Source organism: Nansenia antarctica (assembly GCF_963989245.1).
Source record: "Nansenia antarctica genome assembly, chromosome: 12".
NCBI classification, from domain to species: Eukaryota; Metazoa; Chordata; class Actinopteri; order Argentiniformes; family Microstomatidae; genus Nansenia; species Nansenia antarctica.
This window is the reverse complement of record NC_137682.1, coordinates 10,195,064-10,216,675: the sequence shown is the minus strand read 5'-3', so window position 1 is coordinate 10,216,675 and position 21,612 is coordinate 10,195,064. Positions and strand designations below refer to the sequence as shown.

General features: G+C 44.8%; 2 protein-coding genes across 2 annotated transcripts in view; both read left to right on the top strand.

Moving 5' to 3' along the window:
* The window catches only part of LOC308168315 (activin receptor type-2B-like), a gene marked incomplete at its 5' end in the record, with an annotated part of 37,565 nt that extends 29,651 nt beyond the window's left edge, over window positions 1-7,914 (top strand). The window contains 9 exons of the mRNA XM_080542862.1: window positions 184-290; window positions 1,795-1,943; window positions 3,163-3,306; window positions 5,074-5,217; window positions 5,806-5,954; window positions 6,141-6,255; window positions 6,566-6,704; window positions 6,896-7,026; window positions 7,532-7,914. Coding sequence (XP_080398988.1) covers window positions 184-290; window positions 1,795-1,943; window positions 3,163-3,306; window positions 5,074-5,217; window positions 5,806-5,954; window positions 6,141-6,255; window positions 6,566-6,704; window positions 6,896-7,026; window positions 7,532-7,726 — 1,273 coding nt within the window. The 3' untranslated portion in view covers window positions 7,727-7,914. The remainder of the gene's footprint in view (window positions 1-183; window positions 291-1,794; window positions 1,944-3,162; window positions 3,307-5,073; window positions 5,218-5,805; window positions 5,955-6,140; window positions 6,256-6,565; window positions 6,705-6,895; window positions 7,027-7,531) is intronic.
* A 7,659-nt stretch (window positions 7,915-15,573) lies between these two features.
* Window positions 15,574-20,517, top strand: exog (exo/endonuclease G; the record flags this gene model as incomplete). The annotated part of the gene is made up of 6 exons (XM_080542907.1): window positions 15,574-15,712; window positions 16,532-16,681; window positions 17,080-17,219; window positions 17,321-17,397; window positions 17,526-17,640; window positions 19,816-20,517. The coding sequence occupies 6 exons, from the start codon at window positions 15,574-15,576 to the stop codon at window positions 20,269-20,271; spliced, it is 1,077 nt and encodes a 358-aa protein (XP_080399033.1). The 3' UTR covers window positions 20,272-20,517.
* Window positions 20,518-21,612: the final 1,095 nt, after the last annotated feature.

Below are 21,612 nucleotides of genomic sequence, written 5' to 3'. Positions count from 1 at the left end.
AGTGATATGCTAAAGTGTGGTTAATGGAAACACACATTAGTTAAGGGTAGGGTTGCAACTGTCTCGAGAGGCCTTGTATAACCGTCTTACCGTACTCTAAACTTCCTGTCTCTCCCCTCCCTCCCTCCCTTCCTCTTCTTCTCTCTCCCTCCCTTCCTCTTCTTCTCTCTCTCTCTCTGACAGACAAGAGTGTGTGGCCACGGAGGATAACCCTCAGGTGTTCTTCTGTTGCTGCGAGGGCAACTTCTGCAACGAGAGGTTCACACACCTGCCGGACGTCAACGGACCAAGTAAGCAGGGTTTGGGGCAGGGCGAGGGAGGGGGGGGGGGGCTCTCCTCTCCTACCTGACAGCAGTGCCACCGATCCTGGATCAGTCTCCCATACGTCTGTCCTGGATCAGACCTCAAGGGATTTATACCAATCCTCTGGGCCCAAATTCTGCTTTAATTTGAAGTGTTCATTTGATGATTGTTATTTTTTCTGAGTGGGGGCAGTCCCACTCATATTTTATTTCATTTTATTGACAGATACAGTAGAGATTTAGACAGGAAGGATGGGTGAGAGAGAGAGAGGAGGGATGACATGCAGGATATGTCCCCGGCCGGAATCGAACCGGGGACCCTGCGGTTACATGGTCAACGCTTAACTCGCTACGCCACCTAAGCGCCCCTGGTGATTGTTCACTTAACCTCCTTGTCATGTGCCAGTATGTTATTCTGAATTATGATCCGAGCATATTCACACAACACTCGAAGGTGTTCCCTATCGAATGTCATACTGCTTTTGCCATCTGATCGTCGTATTTCTGATTGTTATAAGCAGTTTAGTTCGGGTTTGTTATTTTAGGCGGTGATGAGTCAAATAGGGCATAAAGCTTAAGAGGGTTTATGAACAGTATTGTGGTTTGGAAGCAACATTTTTTCTCGATCGTTTCTTCTTTCCTTCGTCTTTTTGAGTTGATTCGCCCTGATTGACGACCCGTTGTCCTCAGCCACCTCTCTCCCTCGGGCGAAAAGCAATAAGACAGGATAATCCTAATTGATGCGTTTCATTTTGAACCCCATATAAGCGGCGGCCCTGGCGAGTGGGTCTTTGTTGCCTGACTATTGACTCTTGTTCTTAAACGCTCACGGTGGGGTTCAGTAGGATCTCGAGCAGGCAGGCGTGAGGTGTGTTCAGTATTGAATGACGGGAGCTCGACACTTCAGAGTCATATTGCCAGGTAGAGTGACACCTCAACATCTTCGCTGCTGCCCCCCCCCCCCACCCCCTCAAAGTATTCCACACAGACCTGCATCTAGACAGGCTGCATAGCTGTGTGTGTGTGTGTGTGGGGGGGGGGGATGGCAGGTGGGGGGGGGTTTGTGTGTGTTACAGCAGATACTAGGCAAAAACCTGAATACAGATTACCTACCTATTCCTATACTGCTGTACTGCCAACCCCCCCCTGCTCTCTCCCTCCTTCTCTCTCTCCCTTCTTCCCTGTCTTTTTCTTCTCCCTCCAAACCTCCACCTTGTTTCCAAACATTCCCTCCCTCCCACCCCCCTTTTCCTCTCCTCCCTCCATCTCTTTCTCCCTTTGCTCTCCTTTCCCCCTCCCTCTCTCTCTCTCTCTCTCCCTTTCCCCTCCCCCTCCCTTTCCCCTCTCCCTCTTTCTTCCTTTCCTCTCCTCTCCCTCCCTCTCTCTTTCTCCCTTTTCCGCCCCTTCCTCATTCCTTCAACCCCCCCCCCCCCCCCCCTCTTCCCCTGACAGCTCTGTAACATGGTGTTCTGTTTGTCTCTCTCTGTCCTAGTGATCAAGCCCCCCCCTCTCACCCCCTCTCTTCTCAACGTGCTGGTCTACTCTCTGCTGCCCATCGCCATGCTCTCCATGGCTCTGCTGCTGGCCTTCTGGATGTACCGCCACCGCAAACCCCCCTATGGCCATGTCGGCATCAATGAGGTAAGTCACATACACACACACACACACACACACACACACTCTCACACTCTCTCACACACACACACACACACACACACACACACACACACACCACGCTCTTCTTCTGCCCCTCTCTCTTGTTCATTTCTGTAACCCTCACTGTTGTTCTCTCTCTCTCTCTCTCTCTCTCTCTCTCTCTCTCTCTCTCTCTCTCTCTCTCTCTCGTTCTCTGTCCCTCTCTACCTCTTCCACCTCTGGCGCATGCTTTCTCACTCCCATTCTCTCACTCACGCTCTCTCTCTCTCTCTCTTGCCCTTCTCATCCCTCTTTCTTCGGAGGCCATCTTGTTCTGAGCCCCCCTGAGCAGCCAAGTAGGCCACGCGTCGCTTGGTTAATGTCTAGCTCCCTCTAGTGGCGGCTCAGCAGCACCACTCTGAGATATCGGTTCCCCTATGAACACATGTAACCTACTTACAGTGGCTTCGGAAAGTATTCTCTTCAATTGTTCCACATGTTGTTGTGTTATACTCAATTTAAAATGGATTAAATAAAAAGGAGTGTGTGTATGTATGTATATAGCCTATATAATATTCCATTTTAAATTGAGTCTATAACACAACAAAATGTGGAAAAAGTGAGGGGGTCTGAACTGCAGGGCTTGACATTAAGCTTTTTCAGGTACAAGTGAACTTATCTTTTACTTGGCCGAGAGCCATTGCATTGCAACATTTTGGCTTGACTAGCGAGTCTGTGATGCAGACAACGTTGAAATGTATTTCCGTTTTTTCAAAATAATAGTCAGAACATTTTGATTGGTGGCTTTCACCAGCCGCTGTCACAATTTTTAAATCTTTTTTTAAAAGGAAATATTACGTAACATAAAGTATGTGCAATTTCAAACACGTAATTTTGATCATTATTATTTTACATGAGTAAGCATACAAGCAATGAATAAAAAGCTAAATGTATTTAATTTATGCAACGGTAAAAAATGGGCTAAATAAATTCAAAACTGTCGGTACATATTCAGTATTTGGCCACGTGTTTCCTTAATTTCAGTTTAATCTTCGGCCAAGAATTTTCATTTCGGTGCATCCATAAACTTAATATAATGGTCAACAATCTCGGCTATCGAGGAAATTGCCATTCTTTTCTAGTGGAAAGGGATCAAATAAGTATGACCCCCCCCAAGTCACGGACCTCTAACCCCTGAACTTTGACCCCTCTCTTTGTCCACTAGGACCCTGGCGGGACCCCGCCCTCCCCACAGGTAGGGCTGAAACCCCTGCAGTTACTCGAGATCAAGGCCAGGGGGCGCTTCGGCTGCGTGTGGAAGGCCCAGATGATGAACGAATACGTGGCCGTCAAGGTCTTCCCCATTCAGGTGGGTTCGCTGCTAGCGAAGTCAGTCATCTGCACAAAGTCAGATGGGTTAGTCCATGGGTCTTTCTCGACTGTCTCGATTCTCCGTCCCTCGCATGCTGTCCTCCATCTTCCACTCGCCTTTTACAAAAACAAAAAGCGTCGGAGGAGAAGGGGAGCGCAGGGGAGGAACCTCGATCTTCTCCTCTGATGCATTCGTAGTAGGAAGTGAGTGGAGGACGGAGGAGAGGACGCCCGGAGTCGTGTTTCTAACAGTCGAGAAAGGGCGTTGATGTCGCAGATGAAGGTGTTGCAGCGCTGGTGTTATCCCGAGTAGGGGTGGGCATCAATGATCGACGATCGATAATTGATCGATAAGGATCTTGGTCGATCACAAAATATTTTGCTCGATAATCATTAATAAATGTGATTATTTTTTATTTTTTTAATAAGAATTATAATGGAAATTAGCTTGTCCACGTTATGTGTGAGAAATGAACTTTGCATTTGCCTTCGCATTGAATTTCGCAACGCAGTACGGCATGATGCAACAAGTTCCCGTACGTTAGTGTAACCTCCAGTAATTCCAGGTTCCCCTCAACAAAGAGGCACTGAGAGCGTCTTATAAAAAAGTTCAAGTTTATTACACAGTTGTAAAAAAAGGTTAGCAGAGCAAGCTCGGAAAATGGCGAAGCGAGCGAAACGAAGCTTGGTGTGGGAGCATTTTGATCTGAAAGGCGACCTCGTTCATTGCAAACACTGCGCAGTGACCTATAAATACAACACGACAAATACCACCTGCAAACCGTTCACCCGACCCTGATTTCTCCTTCGCTACCTTCTCAGCCCTCCATCATGTCTCATCTTATACGCGGGAGGTGTGATGCACAACGAGAAGAGAAAATAACGATGGCCATCTGTAAATTAATTGAAACAGATATTCTGCCGCTCAGTTTTGTCGAGGGTAGAGGATTTCGTGCGCTGATGCAAATAGTCGAGCCAGCATATCCTGTTCCATCCGTTCAAAACGTAAAATGTGTTTTTAAGTTAAACAATTTAGGCCTTGTTTAAGAGGATTGTTATCTGACTGTAGTGTCTAGTTTGAATGTGAATGAATGAATGTGTGCAATAGTAACACAAATAACGTTTTTTCCTCAAGGAAAACATGCTTGTTATTTCTGCCCTAGTTTTTTTTTTCTTTTTTTAATGAATTCTTGCGATTATCTAAAAAGAAATTTTGAACGTTTGCCCAGCCCTAATCCTGAGTGCTCCTCTCTCCCTCCTGGAAAAATATGCTTATGAGTTTCAAAACGAACAACTAGATGACGGTGTTTTTGGTCACAAAAAAGTACTATCCCTTTTTAGCTGCAGTAGATCACACCCCTAACTTAACATTCCCCACATTCCCCCCCCTGTCCTCCCTACCCTCTCCCCTGGCCCCCCCTGTCCTTCCTGTTCATCCTACCCTCTCTCCCTGCCCTCCCCCCCTGCCTCCCCCTGTTCATCCTGCCCTCTCCCCCTGCCTCCTCCTGTCCTCCCTGCCCTTCTCCCCCTGCCTCCCCCTGTCCTCCCTGCCCTCCCCCCCTGCCTCCCCCTGTTCATCCTGCCCTCTCCCCCTGCCTCCTCTTGTCCTCCCTGCCCTTCTCCCCCTGTCCTCCCTGCCCTCCCCCCCTACCTCCCCCTGTCCTCCCTGCCCTTCTCCCCCTGTCCTCCCTGCCCTCTCCCCCTGTCCTCCCTGCCCTCTCCCCCTACCTCCCCCTGTCCTCCCTGCCTCCCCCTCCGCCAACAGGATAAACAGTCCTGGATCAACGAGCGGGACGTGTTCATGACCCCGGGGATGAGGCACGAGAACCTGCTGCGGTACCTGGGCGCAGAGAAACGAGGAACCAACCTGGAGATGGAACTCTGGCTCATGACCGAGTTCCACGAGAGGGTGAGGGAGACAGGGGGGCAATGATGGGGGAGGGAGGGAGGCGGGGTGGGTGAGACTGGGTAGAGGAGAGAATAGGACAACCGGTCTACCTCCTGTTCCTTTTTCTCCGAGCTGTGGAAACGTCTTACCAGCGGTTAGCCACCACTGACCTGTTGTGGAGAGACACAGTCTGTATTGGCTTTGACACGGTTGCGGTTTTGTCACTCAGAGAGGAATCGCTTTTCGATTTTCCTCGCCGGTGAACAAAATAAAAGTTGGGTTTTCTGACATTTAATAGTCCTCCATTTCACAGAGACCAGTGTGTGGACTGGCATTCATTGATCAGAAGGATAAAGAACATTTTAAATGATGGCATCTCTTCTTTGGGCTGTCCAATATGTATAGACCTCACTTTAACCATTGACAACTACTCTCTCTCCTGTGGGGAAATCCTACTTGGGCTCTAACAGCTCTGTATTGTGTGTGTGTGTGTGTGTGTGTGTCTCTCTCTCTCTCTCTCTCTCTCTCTCTCTCTCTCTCTCTCTCTCTCTCTCTCTCTCTCTCTCTCTCTCTCTCTCTCTCTCTCTCTCTCTCTCTCTCCCCCTCCAGGGCTCTCTGACAGACTATCTGAAAGGGAACGCAGTGAGCTGGATCGAGATGTGTCACATTGCCGAGACGATGGCGTGTGGGCTGGCCTACCTGCACGAAGAGGTCCCTCGCTACAAAGGGGAGGGGCCCAAACCCGCTATCGCCCACAGGTACCCAGAACCACCTCAGATCAGCTTTGTTTGCGGTCCGTGTTCCCGACAGAAACGGGATCCCCGGGTCAGCTGATATTTCGATGTTCTCACCCTGACTCCTGACCCCCTCCTGCCTTGTTCCATTTTGGCGTGATTCAATCTGCTTCGCCTCATTTCAACCAATCTCCTCTTTGTCTCCTGCAGGGACTTCAAGAGTAAGAATGTGATGCTGAGGCTCGACTTGACGGCCATCATCGGAGACTTTGGTCTGGCGGTGCGGTTCGAGCCTGGGAAACCCCCTGGGGACACGCACGGACAGGTGGGTCACTAGTGTGTGTGTGTGTGTGTGTGTGTGTGTGTGTGTGTCTGTGTGTGTGTCTGTGTGTCTGTGTGTGTGTCTGTCTGTGTGTGTGTATGTGTGTGTGTCTGTGTGTGTGTGTCTGTGTGTGTGTCTGTGTCTGTGTGTGTGTCTGTCTGTGTGTGTGTATGTGTGTGTGTCTGTCTGTGTGTGTCTGTCTGTGTGTGTCTGTGTGTGTGTCTGTGTGTGGGTCTGTGTGTGGGTCTGTGTGTGTGTCTGTGTGTGTGTCTGTGTGGGTAGTGACTGACTGTGTCTTCGTCTCTCGGGTCAGGTGGGTACGCGGCGCTACATGGCTCCGGAGGTTCTAGAAGGAGCCATCAACTTCCAGCGAGACGCCTTCCTCAGGATAGACATGTACGCCATGGGCCTGGTGCTCTGGGAGCTGGTGTCACGCTGCAAGGCTATGGATGGTGAGACACACACACAACACACACACACACACACTCACACACACACTGATTCACGATCTTTCTTCCAAGACCCACCAAAAGAATACCTAAAGTACTATTCTGTCGTGTGTGTGTGTGTGTGTGTGTGTGCCTGCCTGTGCCTGCACGTGTGTGTGTGTGTGTGCGTGTGTGTGCCTGTGTGTGTGTGTCAGGCCCTGTGGAGGAGTTCATGCTGCCGTTCGAGGAAGAGATCGGCCAGCACCCGACCCTGGAGGACCTACAGGAAGTGGTGGTTCACAAAAAGTTGCGGCCGCTCTTCAAAGACTGCTGGCTCAAACACACTGTGAGTCGTGTTCTGTTCTCTTTCAGAGTTATGACAATGTCATTCATGTTTTATGTCATATGTTAGAATCCAGCCTAGGCCCTGCTGACATACCCTCTCGCCTCCTTACTTTCCTGTCTTCCTCTACTGTCTCTGTCCAACAAAAAAAGAACAAATATAATTAATTAATTAATTAATTTTTGCCATTTAGCAGACGCTTTTATCCAAAGCGACTTACAACGAATTACAGGGACATTCCCCCTGGAGTAACTGAGGGCTAAGTGCCTTACTCAAGGGCACACTATTAGTGGTGTGGCTTCAGGCGGGATTTGAACTCACGACCTTCCGATCACAAGTCCAACTCACTATCCACTAGACCACCACTACCCCCTATATATATAAGAGTGGGACTGCCCCCCCTCTTAAAATATAACCTTTAAAAACGTCATAAATGCTTAATACTCATGTAAATGAAGCAGTCCTTACAGTGTGGTCTGGTCTCACCCCCCCTCCCCCCACCATGCAGGGTCTGGAGCAGATGTGCGAGACTATAGAGGAGTGTTGGGACCACGATGCAGAGGCTCGTCTGTCGGCCGGTTGCGTGGAGGAACGCATCTCCCAGATCCGCCGGCTGACCAGCCCCCCTACCTCCGACTGTCTGGTCTCCATGGTGACCTCCGTCATTAACGTGGACTTGCCTCCCAAAGAGTCCAGTATCTGAGTATGCCGTGGCGCGTGACCCTGCCCACAACCCTCAGACACACCACCACCACCACCGCCACCACCACCACCGCCGCCGCCAGCGACAACAAGCAAACTAAAACCACCACCGTTCTTCTTCTTCTTCTTCTTCTTCTCCTCAGCCTCAGCAGATCTCAGACTAGAACCACATGAATGCAGCTGCTATTTTATCCTGACATTATTCTTTTTTTATGATTAATTATTATTCAGTCGTTTTTTTTGGGGGGGGGGATCAATATTACCAGCATACTTCTCTATGTTTTGGGGGTTTTTTTGATCAAGAGAGGACGTTCTACGAAAAAAATGAATACAGAAATTCAATCTCCAAGCGCGTTCAGGTGCCGACGAATGAATGCTGACCAGGTGCAGGTACCTCAACAGTCTCATCATCTCTCAGACGTTTGTTTTTGATTTAGTTTATTCCTCTTTTTTTAACCTGTCTTCTGGACAGGAATGCCTGTAACGACAGCCACCAACCAACCAGTCCACTAATCCACCCAGCAAAACCTAGCAACCATTTACCAACAATGCTGCAAAAAAAAACAACCTTGTAGGAACACGAAGACTGTTACACACAACTAACCATCCTCAAGGATTTTTTTTTGTTTCCACAACTTTTTTTTTTCCTACAGTGTGTGTGCTAATACAAAACCTTCGGAGCTAACGGGTGTCTCTGCTACACAGGGAGGAGATGCAAGGCAACTACTGGACTGGTTTCTTTTTGGGGTTCAGGTCCAAACTGGTTGTGAAACCCTTATGTGTTTTGGGTCATGCATTTCTTAGGAGTGGGTGGGATGTTGAAAGACGTTGAAAAAAGAAAAAAAAATGGCTTGTGTGTGTTGAACTGGGTCACAGAATCTGGATATTATTCCATCTTGTTTGGTACAGAGCTACTTCTCAGGTAACCAGTCGCTAGGGGGTGGGGGGGGGAGAAGGATTCAAGGTGACGTGGTGACAAGCGCCCTGCTCGGTATGGACAGACCCATAGCCGCCACCTGAGAGGGTCCGTGTGGGGCCCGGTGCGGTGGGAGAGGTGTTTCTGACTACGTTCAGAGCCTTTTTTAGCTGAGATCAAATGGGAGTATAAACGTGGATGGTGCCCAAACGACTAGAAACACTAAAAAACAACACCCACAGGTGCAAGACCATGGTGACGATGCATACACATTTCAGGTCTGGGAGTGTGTGCGAGTGAGCGAGTGAGTGAGTGAGTGAGTGAATGTGTATGTGTGTGTGTGCATGTGTTGGAGAATTAAGGACATGAAAAAAGTCGTAGCCAAAATGGCTAATAATGAGTAAATGATTTGTTTTTCAGTGTTGTCTTTTTTTTTGTTTTTCTTCTCCTGTTTTCAGTGAGTGTAACGGACATGGGGAGTTAAGGACGTAGTCTCTTATCTGTCCACAGAGGCCCCTCCTGAGACCTCGGGAAAGCCTACGGCTGTGTTCCAACACTAGCTCACCACTCAGAATGACGCAGTGTATTGGCCATGCGTTGTAAAGACGTACGCTCGTTCTGATAGGACGGGAGCTTATAATCCTCCTCTAAGCGTCGCGCAGGAGGGCGGGGGTCTCGGAATCCCCCTGTCGTAGCCCGGTCCCATCATTATTTACCTCTTCTCGCACAGGGACCAAACTAGAGTAGTGACCGTTGTAGGTCCTACGTCGTAGAGGCGCTTTAAACGACCAGTTCAGTCTTCACTTCATTCAAGAGTGGTCCCACCTTCTCGCTCATTAGGAAAAAACAGACAAACAAGGAACCTTTTTGTTGTCTTAATAAAGTGGCACGCAAGAAAATCACATTTCTGTATGCCATAATGTGTAAAAACAGTGAATGTCCACAATGCTGCTGTTTCAACTCAAAGATGAATATATTTCTGTATATTCCGTTTTTTTCTTTCTGTGCATTTACACATGGAACTTCTCTCAGTAGACAAAAGCAAACGTGCATTCAAGAGCAAAACGTCCGTTCAGGTGTGACCAGAAGGCTTCCGAGGTGTAAGACAACAACACAAACAATAAACTCTGGTAGAGATAGAACATGAAAATGAAAAACAACACAAAAAAAAACTGCTCATGGACCACAGACCACCTCAAACCAGAAATACCTCAGATTTTTCTACGTGTATAAGTTCTGTTATATATTTTGTTAGTTGTGTTGACTTGTAGTAAATATATTTCAATGTGAGTGTTTTGGCTTTTATGATTAGGGAGTTTTTCTGAAGAAAAAAAAAAGTCCTAAATCTTTGAAAAAGAAGTGCTACCACACGTCATGTTGTATAAATGAAAAGAACATTGTGTAAATACCTGTATACAGTTGTAGAGTTCTGCCTATATACGACACCTGGGCATTATTCGGTAGTGTGCTGGCTTATTCCTCAACTCTTCTGTTCCTCTCTCTGTTACCTAAAGGGACATTGAACCTTTGACTTATCCCATTCCTGGATAAACAAAGCATTTATATGGAAAACATCAATTGAGTAGAAGATCTACCATTGGCCATCTACCATCCTTTTTGAAGCAACCTTTCCAAAATTACTTTCTCTCAATTTAAAGTGTTCTAACTTTTTAAAAGCGTAAATTTATATTTTTATGAAATTGTTCCGGGTCGACGATTGATTTCATATTGTTTTTAAAGGGGGGGGGGAAGGTTTAATGTCCCTATCTTCTGTTCCCTTTCATTCTCTCTCCATGTACCTCCGCTCTGATCGCTTCAGCACTTTCAGCAACAACACCACACCATACAGCAAGCTCTACGTTGTTTTTACATGGTGCCATACATTATCTTAAGGTTCTGCTCCTCTCTGCAGGGGAATGTGTGTGTGAGTGTGTGTGTTTTTGTGTGAGTGAGTGAAAGACTGAGGTTTCAGGTCATGACATCACCTCTGTTATCATGAACCTAGTGTTCTGTCTGGAAAACATAGTTTGCTTTATTTCAGCTCTTGGGTTTCAGTAGGATGAACATTGTGTCTCAGAGCAGAGAGAGACTAAACAGTCAAGAAGCCTTATCTTCCCCCCAGCATGTGTTCAAATAACGAGTCCTTAATTATGCCATGATAGTGCTGGGCATGTTTACGTCTCTAGATTTCAACTTTATTTTTGTTATATTATTAGTCAGGTTGAATGTGTTCTTGGTTTGATTTCAAATACTTTTTTTTTGCAAATCAGGGGTGTGTTAGTGTCAAATGACTCACCTTTCAGGTTAGTGTTTCAGTGTTGATCTTTTCAGGAAACTTACCGTACTTGTCAGACATCCTCGTCAAGGTTGTAACATATTTTGGTTTACAGTATTAGTCCTAGATGTAAACGGAATCAGGAAATTGCAGCAATTACATCGACAATGTAGCAAGCAATATGTCCAGCAATACTTCTTATGTATTCTCTCTAGAATCAACTCCTAGGTACTGTATTAGGCCCTTGAGCTAGCGAACCAACCAAAACATGTCATCCATGCTGCGCTTTGTTTCGTCAAGAGCGAGGTTAGTACCGTAGATGTGCTGATCCCAAGCCGCCTTTTGTGATGTCAGCATTGTGTGATATTGATAGGCCCGATAGGCCCGATACCATTTCTTCAGCCATAGACCACCTTTAAACTATGAAAAACATGTAGCCAAATTCCTTGCACCAGAGTCTGCAAGAGAGGAACCAAAGTATTTTGTTGTTCAGTGTAGTTTAGTGAGGGTTGAGTTGTCCTCCTCTCTTCCTTCGGGATGTCAACATTAGTGACAACGCCTCTCATAGATGAACCCTGTCCCTTCATCTGAGTGGCTCGATATGAATATGGATATGGAATATGGACAATGGATTTGAATTGACATACTTGAGGCCTACTAATTTCAAGGATCAAATGGATGTATTGGATTCAGTGAGTATTAAGTTATCGATAAAGTATGTTTTTAAACATCCAAAATTAAAGTGCTTTATTTTTTTATTTTATAATCCCAAATAGTGGTCCTTGGTCACATATTTCGATGGAGAGCAGGGTTGTTTTTCAGTCATTCCCCTTGGTCAGTGTTATGGTGAATTATGCAATACCGATTGAAGGTTGTCTAGTTATAGCCCTGACGGGGAAGACCGTGAGTATGACATCACTGTCTGTCTGGGTCTTCCACCCTGGTGCCAATTGTAATAACTCCTGTGTTTCCAGATCACGCTTCTCTCTCAAGAGACTTAGTAACCACCTTTCTTTCCAAATGAATGTTTAGCTTTAGTGCTTTGACCATGTCAAGTGACCGAAGTATGACCGATACTGACACGAGGGTTCATGATGACTGAAGTGAAGTGATGATGGGGGTTGACTGATATTCACAGGTGTCCTGGTGTTGTCGATGAACCGATCGATCGCTCGGTCGATCGATCGATTCTGATGTTGTGCCTTTCGTTTCCTCATCGTCGTCGTGCAGAAGTGATCACAGCGGTGTCCCCTTCTTCCTGTCTTTGTTCTCGTACATGACAAAAAAAGTTCTCTATATATAATATAATATAAAACTCTTTAAAAAAAAAAAAGTGACCAGGTGGTACATCTGGATGCATTCTTTGATCCAGGTTTTTCAGGAACCAATTTTACCTCAGAGCTCATGTGAAACCAGTGTTGCTAATAGCTGGGATAGAAACGGACGTACATGTAACACTTATCATCACACCAACAGAAACCTCGTTTGTAACCGGTGTATAACATGTCATGATGCACCCCTTGACAATGTGAACCTTCCTCTCTCAGCCTCCCACCTCTTTTTTGTGTCCTTGCTGTTGAAAAGCAAGGGAGATTGTATGGTATGGAAAAGTGTTGACTCTGAGTGCTTCCTGTTTCTCTCTTGAGCTGTCCTTGTAGGTATAAGCCTACAGGTTGGAGGGCTCTCCACTCTCTCTCTCTCTCTCTCTCTCTCTCTCTCTCTCTCTCTCTCTCTCTCTCTCTCTCTCTCTCTCTCTCTCTCTCTCTCTCTCTCTCTCTCTCTCTCTCTCTCTCTCTCTCTCTCTCTCTCTCTCTCTCTCTCTCTCTCTCTCTCTCTCTCTCTCTCTCTCTCTCTCTCTCTCTCTCTCTCTCTCTAAAAACAACCTTGATGTTATCTCTTAATGAAGACAAAAAAAGGTTACAATTTGGAGCTAGTTATATAAGCTTTCGTTTAGCTTTGTACATCTCGCAGGAAGGCTTTTTAAAACACTAAGAACCACTGTCACAAAAAAGAAAATTATTCCATACCATGCAATCTTGTCAATTTAAAAAAAAACTGTTAGGACAGGCTATAGATTGACATGACAAATGTTTTTCTTTTTCATTTTCTGAAGAGCTGTTTGGAAGTGTTAAATCACACAGTGGACACACACACACACACGAGGGGAAAACTGGAAAAACGATCTCGACGATCTTCACGATCTTTCTTCCAAGACCCACCAAAATAATGGTGCAAAATGTGGCTAACGGGTCTAGGTGGCGTTTCTTTCCTGTTCCGTCAAGGGGTCTTATTTTAAGTGCTGTTTCTCGCCCAGGATACGTATGTGAAATGTAATGTTGTACGGTATGTTTCACTATTGTAGCTTAATTGTAGAACAGAGATGGCTTGTACTACTGATTTTAACATAAATATACAAAAAAAAAATCTGTGTAAGACACAATGTATACAGAGAGTTGAGCTTGTTGCTGTAATGAAGAGTATGTTTAGAAGTTTTATATATATATATATATAATGTATATATATATATATATGAAATACCCTGGACAACCCAACATCCATTGTATTGCCGTAAACGACATGAGGACTTTTTTTGAACGATCATTGTAACATAGTTCTTTAATTTGCAGTGTCTCATTGTTCCTTTTAACTGTGGTAATTTTAGAACTCAGTATCCAGAGTTTGAACTAGATTTGCCTAGTTTTTGGGGTGTGGCTGTTTCCTATGAACCTGTATGAATGTAGTATTTGCCCTATGTGAAACAACCACACCCTGACTGGTAGAGAAAAATACTAGACAGGATTATTTCAATTTTTTTGTATATGAAAGTAAACAATAAAATACTGTTAAAGCATTTGATTGAAGCATGTTTTCTTTCGCACGTGCTTTTATTATTTTATTGTTCAACTATTTAACATCCAATATGAATTTCATGATGGAATGGAATGGACTTTATTTGTCATTGCTACAGTACAGGTACCAAACAACGAAATTTAGGAGGGTAGGCTCCCCTGGTGTTAGGAAAGGGAAGAAAAAAAAAACACATTTTAGAAAATGCATAAATGCATAAAATCACAAGAAGGTAAGGAGCTGGTTTACATCAATAAAGGCTATGTACACAATCCACTGTACTATACTGCACAGATAGTCAACTAGGGTTGTCATATTGCACAAAGAGTATTTTTTTTCACATTATTTTAAAGTGTCACAGTTTGCAGGCTTGAAAATGTACATGTTTGTGCCTCAGCACTAGCTGCCATACAATCCGTCCGGACTGTCCTGGGCCCAGAACTTAGGCCTTTTCTGTGTTCAGGGCCTTGACGGCCCTGTGGTAGAAGCAGTCCTTCAGTCTGTTTGTCTTAGCGGCCGGGGTCCTGTACCTCCTGTTCGAGGGCAGCTTGACAAAGTGTACGTGCCCAGGGTGGGTCGGGTCCCTGGAGATCTTGGAGGCCCTCCTGAGACAGCGTGTGTTGTACAGCTCCTCCAGAGAGGGGAGGGGGGCGCCGGTGATCTTCTGTGCTGTTCTCACGACTCTCTGTAGCGCGTTTCTCTCCGCTGTTGTGCAGCTGTGGAACCAGTTGGAGATGCCGAAGGTGAGGATGCTCTCCACTGCGCCGTGGTAGAAGGCCACCAGTATCTCCTGCTTGTTGTGTTCTTTCCTGGGGCATCTCAGGGTGTATAGCCGCTGTTGTGCCCTCTTGATGGTGCCTTTTGTGTTGTCCTTCCAGACCAGGTCATCATGATAGTTGACCAGAAGTGTTTTCTATGTGTGTAAATTTTTTATAATTATTTTCAAGAACTGTACAGAAAAGTCAGATAAATGCTATCGAGAATAGTCTATTTTTAAATGTTAAAACAGTGGAGGCTTTGAAAATGTGGCAGCGATGAATAGAACTAGATGGTCTGTAGCGTACGGGACATGCTTCTTTAACAGACACATAGTATAAGAAGGTGTCTTCACCTATGCCATCCATCTCTTAGCAACAGCTCTGCCAGCCTTCCGACTCATGGGTAGAACATCACATCTGATCTCAGTGATTCAATGACAGCATACAACGCACTTTCCAAGCTGAACATGTGTACATCATTTAACACTCAATAGCCTTCCTCAGTTTGTGGCCCGCCAGATGACATAAATATTGTCATCTCTGATTTGGTGACATGAATAATTATGAGACACGTAACACAGCTTTAAGAGAGCAGAGGACCAAAGAAAATGTGGTCAGTAATCATTTTAGACATTTCCACTGCAATACATGTTGAGGAATTGGGTGACCGTGTTTACAAGGTAAAACAAGCTCATCAAATAGGGTAGACAATTCATTTTCATGGAGTCATTCACCATGGAGTTAGAATAGCTCCTCATAATGATATGAAAGCTTCGCCTTTCAGGGGGGTGCACAGTTTATACTGTAGTGTTATTGGCGAAAGAAATTGATTTAATAACCCTACAAGCTGTGATTCATTCAAGTGTGTGGCCCAGCATCGATGAGTGCCACCACTAGGGGGCGATGTTTACATTTCCAATACCTTCCCTCAACCCCCTTTGTTGACGATATGATGCCCCACACATCATGGTTTAAGAAAGACTTTCGCTGTCTTGTAACGAAATGAAGACAACACAAAACGGTCTATATATTGTTTCAACAGGGGTTCAACGATGGCAGCGAATGCGAAGTTTCTCCGGTTCGCCGGTGGTTTTGTGTGCGGCGGGTTCGTCAGCACAGGAACATGTGTCGCTTTGATCAAACTGACCCGGGTCGATACAACAGATCAGGACACACAACACACAGAGACAGGTAAGCTAACTATGCTAAGCTAACTCATTGTAGAGCTTGCTGCCTTGTCTGACGAGTAGCTACACACAACGTGACATTTTCTAATGAAGCTGAAGTACAGTACAGGCCAAAAGTTTGGACACACCTTCTCATTCAATGCGTTTCCTTTATTTTCATGACTATTTGGTACATTGTAGATTCTCACTGAAGGCATCAAAACTATGAATGAACACATAGGAATTATATTAACAATAAAGTGTGAAATAACTCTAAATATGTCTTATATTTTAGATTCCTCAAAGTAGCCACCCTTTGCTTTTTTGTTGTTAATACAATATATAATAATAATATAAAATATAATATGTGTTAATAATAATGTTATTATATATATCATATTATTATTATATATTTTATTAACAATTTTATTTTATTTTATTAACAACAAAAAAGCAAAGGGTGGCTACTTTGAGGAATCTAAAATATAAGACATATTTAGAGTTATTTCACACTTTTTTGTTAAGTACATCATTCCACATGTGTTCATTTATAGTTTTGATGCCTTCAGTGAGAATCTACAATGTAAATAGTCATGAAAATAAAGGAAACGCATTGAATGAGAAGGTGTGTCCAAACTTTTGGCCTGTACTGTAGGTGTGAGTATGCTCCATGTCTTAAGTGAGTGCATGAGTGCATGTCTTCAGGTTAGGTCTTAAGACGACTTAAGACATCTTTTGGTTAATTAAGACATCTTAAGACATCTCAAGACAAGGTGATGGCTGGGTATGTATTGTGCTGTCTGTGTTTACTACGAGCCCACCGTACTAATCATCCTCTCCACAGTTCCCCAGGTCCAGCAGGACATAGGGCGGTACGGCTTCCCCCTGACAGGCGCAGAGATCAGACACTACGCCAACCACACACTGTCCTACGACCAGGCCAGGAGGACGCCCAGATGGGTGGCAGAACACCTCTCCAACGTGAAGCTGTTAGGTTAGTTACCACACTCACAGCCCTATGATGGAGAGAGAGAGATCAGAGATGCCACTTTACTTCGATAGTAGTGTTTAGATCAGTGGTTCTCAACCCTCTCCTCAGGGAACCCCAGCCGCTCCACATATTTGATCTGTTCCACCACCAGCTCACCTGATTCAACTAATCAAGTACAAATCAATTAGGATTTGTACTTGATTAGTTGAATCAGGTGTGCTGGTGGTGGAACAGATCAAATATGTGGAACGGCTGGTGGTCCCAGAGGAGAGGGTTGAGAACCACTGGTTTAGATGGATTGATAGTGAGTTGAACACCAGTAAAGCCTAAGGCATTGCCTACCGTACTCATAACATGCTCATGATGAGACTGTGATATTGTCTTGATTCTTGCTGTTCCAGGGAAAGCAGAACGAAAGCACTGCAAATTCAAACCAGACCCCGGTATCCCGACAGCCTTCACTGCAGAGAACAAGGACTATCTGGGAAGCGGATGGTCCAGGGGACACATGGCTCCCGCGGGAGACAACAAGTCCTCAGAGGTAACACACACACACACAGATGCCTGTCTATCCACCCCCCCCTTATCTTTTGTTGTATCGATCTGATCTATCTTTCTTTCTATCCATCCAACACCTTACAGCAATCCATGGCAGAGACCTTCTACCTGTCCAACATTGTCCCTCAGAATTATGAAAACAACGCAGGCTTCTGGAACAGGTAGGACACAGAACCTGTTTGAAACAAACTAACCTCATCCCCCGGTGCCATTGCACATACAGCGTCTGTCTGTATGATCTTTTAGTCTTTGTTAACCTATTTGTTTATTTTGTTGTGGTTTGTTTCAGGCTGGAGATGTACTGCAGAGACCTGACCAAGCACTTTGAGGACGTGTGGATCATTTCAGGGCCTCTCGTCCTTCCAGAAGAGGGCGTCGATGGGAAAAAGACGGTGTCATATGAGGTAACTATGCTTACAGATCCACATCACTGTCTTGTCCTCTCTTTTTTCTGTATTGTCTTTGTTCTGTATTGTCTCTAGGTCCTCTCACAGTTCTGCCTCTTATCTACTTGATGACACAGTGGTAGTGGTAGTTCAAACCGGGATCCGCGAGTTTGATCACAAAAAAGTCGATTATCTTGATCCCACCAGAGGGGCGAATTTCCAGTGGATTACCAGAGCAAAATGTACTATGCAATTTATTTACAAATATGTTTCAATATAAATAAGATGGCAAAGTTTGTTCACTGAAATAATACACAATTTTTAGCCTTCATGGCAAATCAATTTTATTTTGTATTTTTTGGTCTATAGTTGGTCCAAAGTCCATCATCTGTCATCACCTTTCAAAAGTAATTGCGGACAATAGCGTCTCGCATTGCACCACCACTCAGTCTCTCATTTAGAGGGAAATCCATAGGTGGGCCTAGATCATCAGCAGCTGCAAGGGGCTCTGGGGGATCATCGATGTCAGAGAGGGGGACTCTGAGATGGACAGCGATATTGTGTAGCACAATACAAGCCAGTGTTATGCGGCATGCTCGTTGGGGTTCCACTCTCAGAGAGTTGCGGCATGCAAAACGCCTCTTCAGTGCTCTATTATGATTTTACGTCCTTTATGTATTTAAAAATATAATTAGACATTATAGATGTCTCTGCAATGTGGTGTCTTGTCTTTCTTGTATTATTTTTCATATCCACTAGATGGAGATTGGTAGGATTAAAGCACTGATATTCAAGATCTAGTAATCTTGGAAAGTCTCAATCTGGATCAGGGTGATCCTATCCTGAATTGCTTTGAAATACTGGGACAAAATCTGGCCAAGTTGTCTGATCCTGGATCAGCAAAAAATGGGATTTCAAAATCTGATCGGATCTGATTGAGATTAAAAGTGTTGAACTACTGGGCCTTGGAGGTTAATTGTAACAGACATTTAAACCAGGGGTGCACCACCCACTGTAACTGTTGTCTTATTAAGTGAGACGGGGTTGTGTTTTGTGAATTTCAGCGGTAGTTTTACCACCCGGGCCATGTTCAGAAAGGTGTGTCACATAATAACGTTGCAGATAGAATCTGAGTCATAGAGTCATGAATAGAGAACACTATTACCTACTCTCCATGTCTGTTCTCTGGTCAGCCTCTATGGTATTGATTTCATCCCTGTCTTACTCACATGTTCACTTACTGAGTGAGGAGTGATGGCTATGAAGGGTTTGGTTTCTCTTTATGATGTTTGTTATACTTCATTATCGTCATTCTCACTCGTTGTCACTCCTCTCTTCTGCAACTTTTCCCTAGGTCTTACCTGGTAAAAAATTAGGGTTTGATTATATAGATACATGGATGTCCTCTTTTGCCAGTTCTGGTAAAGTAATTAAACAATTCCACTAACAAATACACTCAGAGCACTTTATTTGGTACACTATACTAATACTGGGTAGAGCCTCCCTTTGTTCTCAAAACAGCCTCAGTTCTTCGATTCCACAAGATGTTGGAAACATTCCTCAGAGATTTTTCAGGTGCACTTTCAAACTGTGAATCTCCGTTCTACCACATCCCAAAGATGTTCTATTGGATTCAGATCCGGTGACTGGGAAGGCCACTGAAGAACACTGAACTCATCGTCATGTTCATGAACCTAGTTTGAGACGACTTTTGCTTTGTGAAATGGAGCATTATCATACTTGAAGTAGCCATTACTAGATGGGTACATTGTGTGCCAAGAAAACATTCCCTACATCATTACACCACCTGAATGAATGAGAAGGTGTGCAGGTGTTCCTAATAGAATATTGGGTGAGTGTGGTTTTCTTTTGTGAGTGAGTGTAATATGTTCTTCCCTTCCTCTAGCATTTCTGTGACTGCTTTTGACACATATTCTTATGGAAATTGTTTACTTGTGATCACTGTGGTGTATAGTTGATTCTGAATCACATACTTTAGATCAATGTACTCCGATTTGGGGTCAGGGTCTCAATCGTCCTTTGATTAGTTATTCATGTTAGTGTGAAGGACAGTCATGGTTTTAAAATGTTTAAAAAAAATAAAAAATGTTTAAAAAAAATAAAAAACACTGTTGAGGAAAACTGCATTCAAGCTCATGTCAGTCTTGCACTCATCTCATGTGTTTCCTCCAGGTCATAGGCAAAGACAACGTGGTGGTACCAACCCATCTCTTCAAGGTCGTCCTGGTCGGGAAGGACCAATCAACATCAGACACCATAGCCCTCGGAGCCTTCGTCGTACCCAACCGGCCAATCGGGTTTGAGCGACCGCTGACAGACTTTCAGGTCAGCCTATCGGAGGTGGAGAACATGTCGGGGCTGACCTTCTTTCCTCAGGTAGAGAGGACCGACAGCGTGGCCAACCTGTGTGAGGTGGACTCGTGCCAGCTGATGGGCTATAAGGAGTTCACACTGTATCTGACTGGCAGAAAGGTGGGCGGCGCCCGCACAACTGTGAGGCTGGAGAAGAGCATGGCGGAGCTGAAGGAACAGGGCATCGCCCCCGATGACTACCTACTCAGACTGTACCAGGAGAAGAAGAAGGAGCTGGAGCACAAAGAGCACCCGGAGGTCAAGCCCGGCTGCTGATGTTAGCCCATGTGTTGGCATGCTGGGCTAAGGCCTAGGCCAGGGGTCGGCAACCTTGAATGTTGAAAGAGCCATATTGGACCAAAAAACGAATCTATCTGGACCCGCAAAAAAATGTAAAGCCTTATATAAGCCTTATAATGAAGGCAACACATGCTGTAAGTGTCTATATAAGCTATAATATTAGCCTACTATCAAAATTACTAAGTAGGCTAGAAATACATAAGCCTTAGCACATATGCATACAACCGAATGCAAACGTATTGTGCTTTACAAAAGTGAAACACTAGGATAGCGTAAAGGGGGTCTGGGGGTTCCCCCCAAAACATTTTTTAACAGAGTAGATGCAATTTCGTGTATTCTGGTGCCTTTTAACAGGTGGGTTGATACTTTTATCTGGCTATACTAGCCTGAGAAAAAATATGGATACGTTTGTAATTTCATCCGGAGGAAGTGAGCAAACCAAGAGATCAGCCAAAAAATAGACAAATCTACAGACTGTAGACTACAGTACCAAATGAAAACTAGCCTCCCTCGTCCTCTTTTCACTATTTTAAGTTAAACCCTCTCAGACCCACAGGAACGCCGGCGCTCCCAAATATCATACCTTCTTTAGAAGTTCATAATTCGGAAACGGTTTGAGCTTAAGACAAGCCGCTTTTTGCATCTAAAAGTAGGCAAATAGCGCTCACTGGGAAGCTCCCGTTCATCGATGTGCGTCGCCGATGTCTGTATATAAATCTATGTGGATAGTTTCTTGCTTTGCCTGCCGCAGTACTTCGTCAATCCCTGTGGATATAGGTCTACTCTTGAAAAAAAACTGTCACATCCAGTCTCATGTTGGGTCCAGTCAAAATGTATAATACTAGTCATGTGCCAACATATCCTAATTCTATTGGCCCTCGTACAACATTACAGCGTAAACAGGGAGTTGTAGTTCAAGGAGAGAGACGCGGCAACGTAAAAAATAAATAATCGTTGTTAATTTCCATTTGTGGTCAAAGCCACAGGGAGCCACTGAAGATGGGCAAAAGAGCCGCATGCGGCTCCGGAGCCGCGGGTTGCCGACCCCTGGCCTAGGCCAAGACAACACCCTACTCCTAGACTGGACAAAGAGGGGAACAAGTGTATTGATGTGACTGAAGTTAGCCCACTGAGCTGAAACCTAGGACCAGTACGTGCCTAAAGCCCAATTTATACTTCTGCGTCGAATTTACGCGTGGCTACACCGTAGCTCTGTCAATTTCCTAAATTTCGTTGTTTGGTACCTGTACTGTAGCAATGACAATAAAGTCCATTCATTCATTCAATTTATAGTTCTGCGTTGTTCGGTCTGCGTCG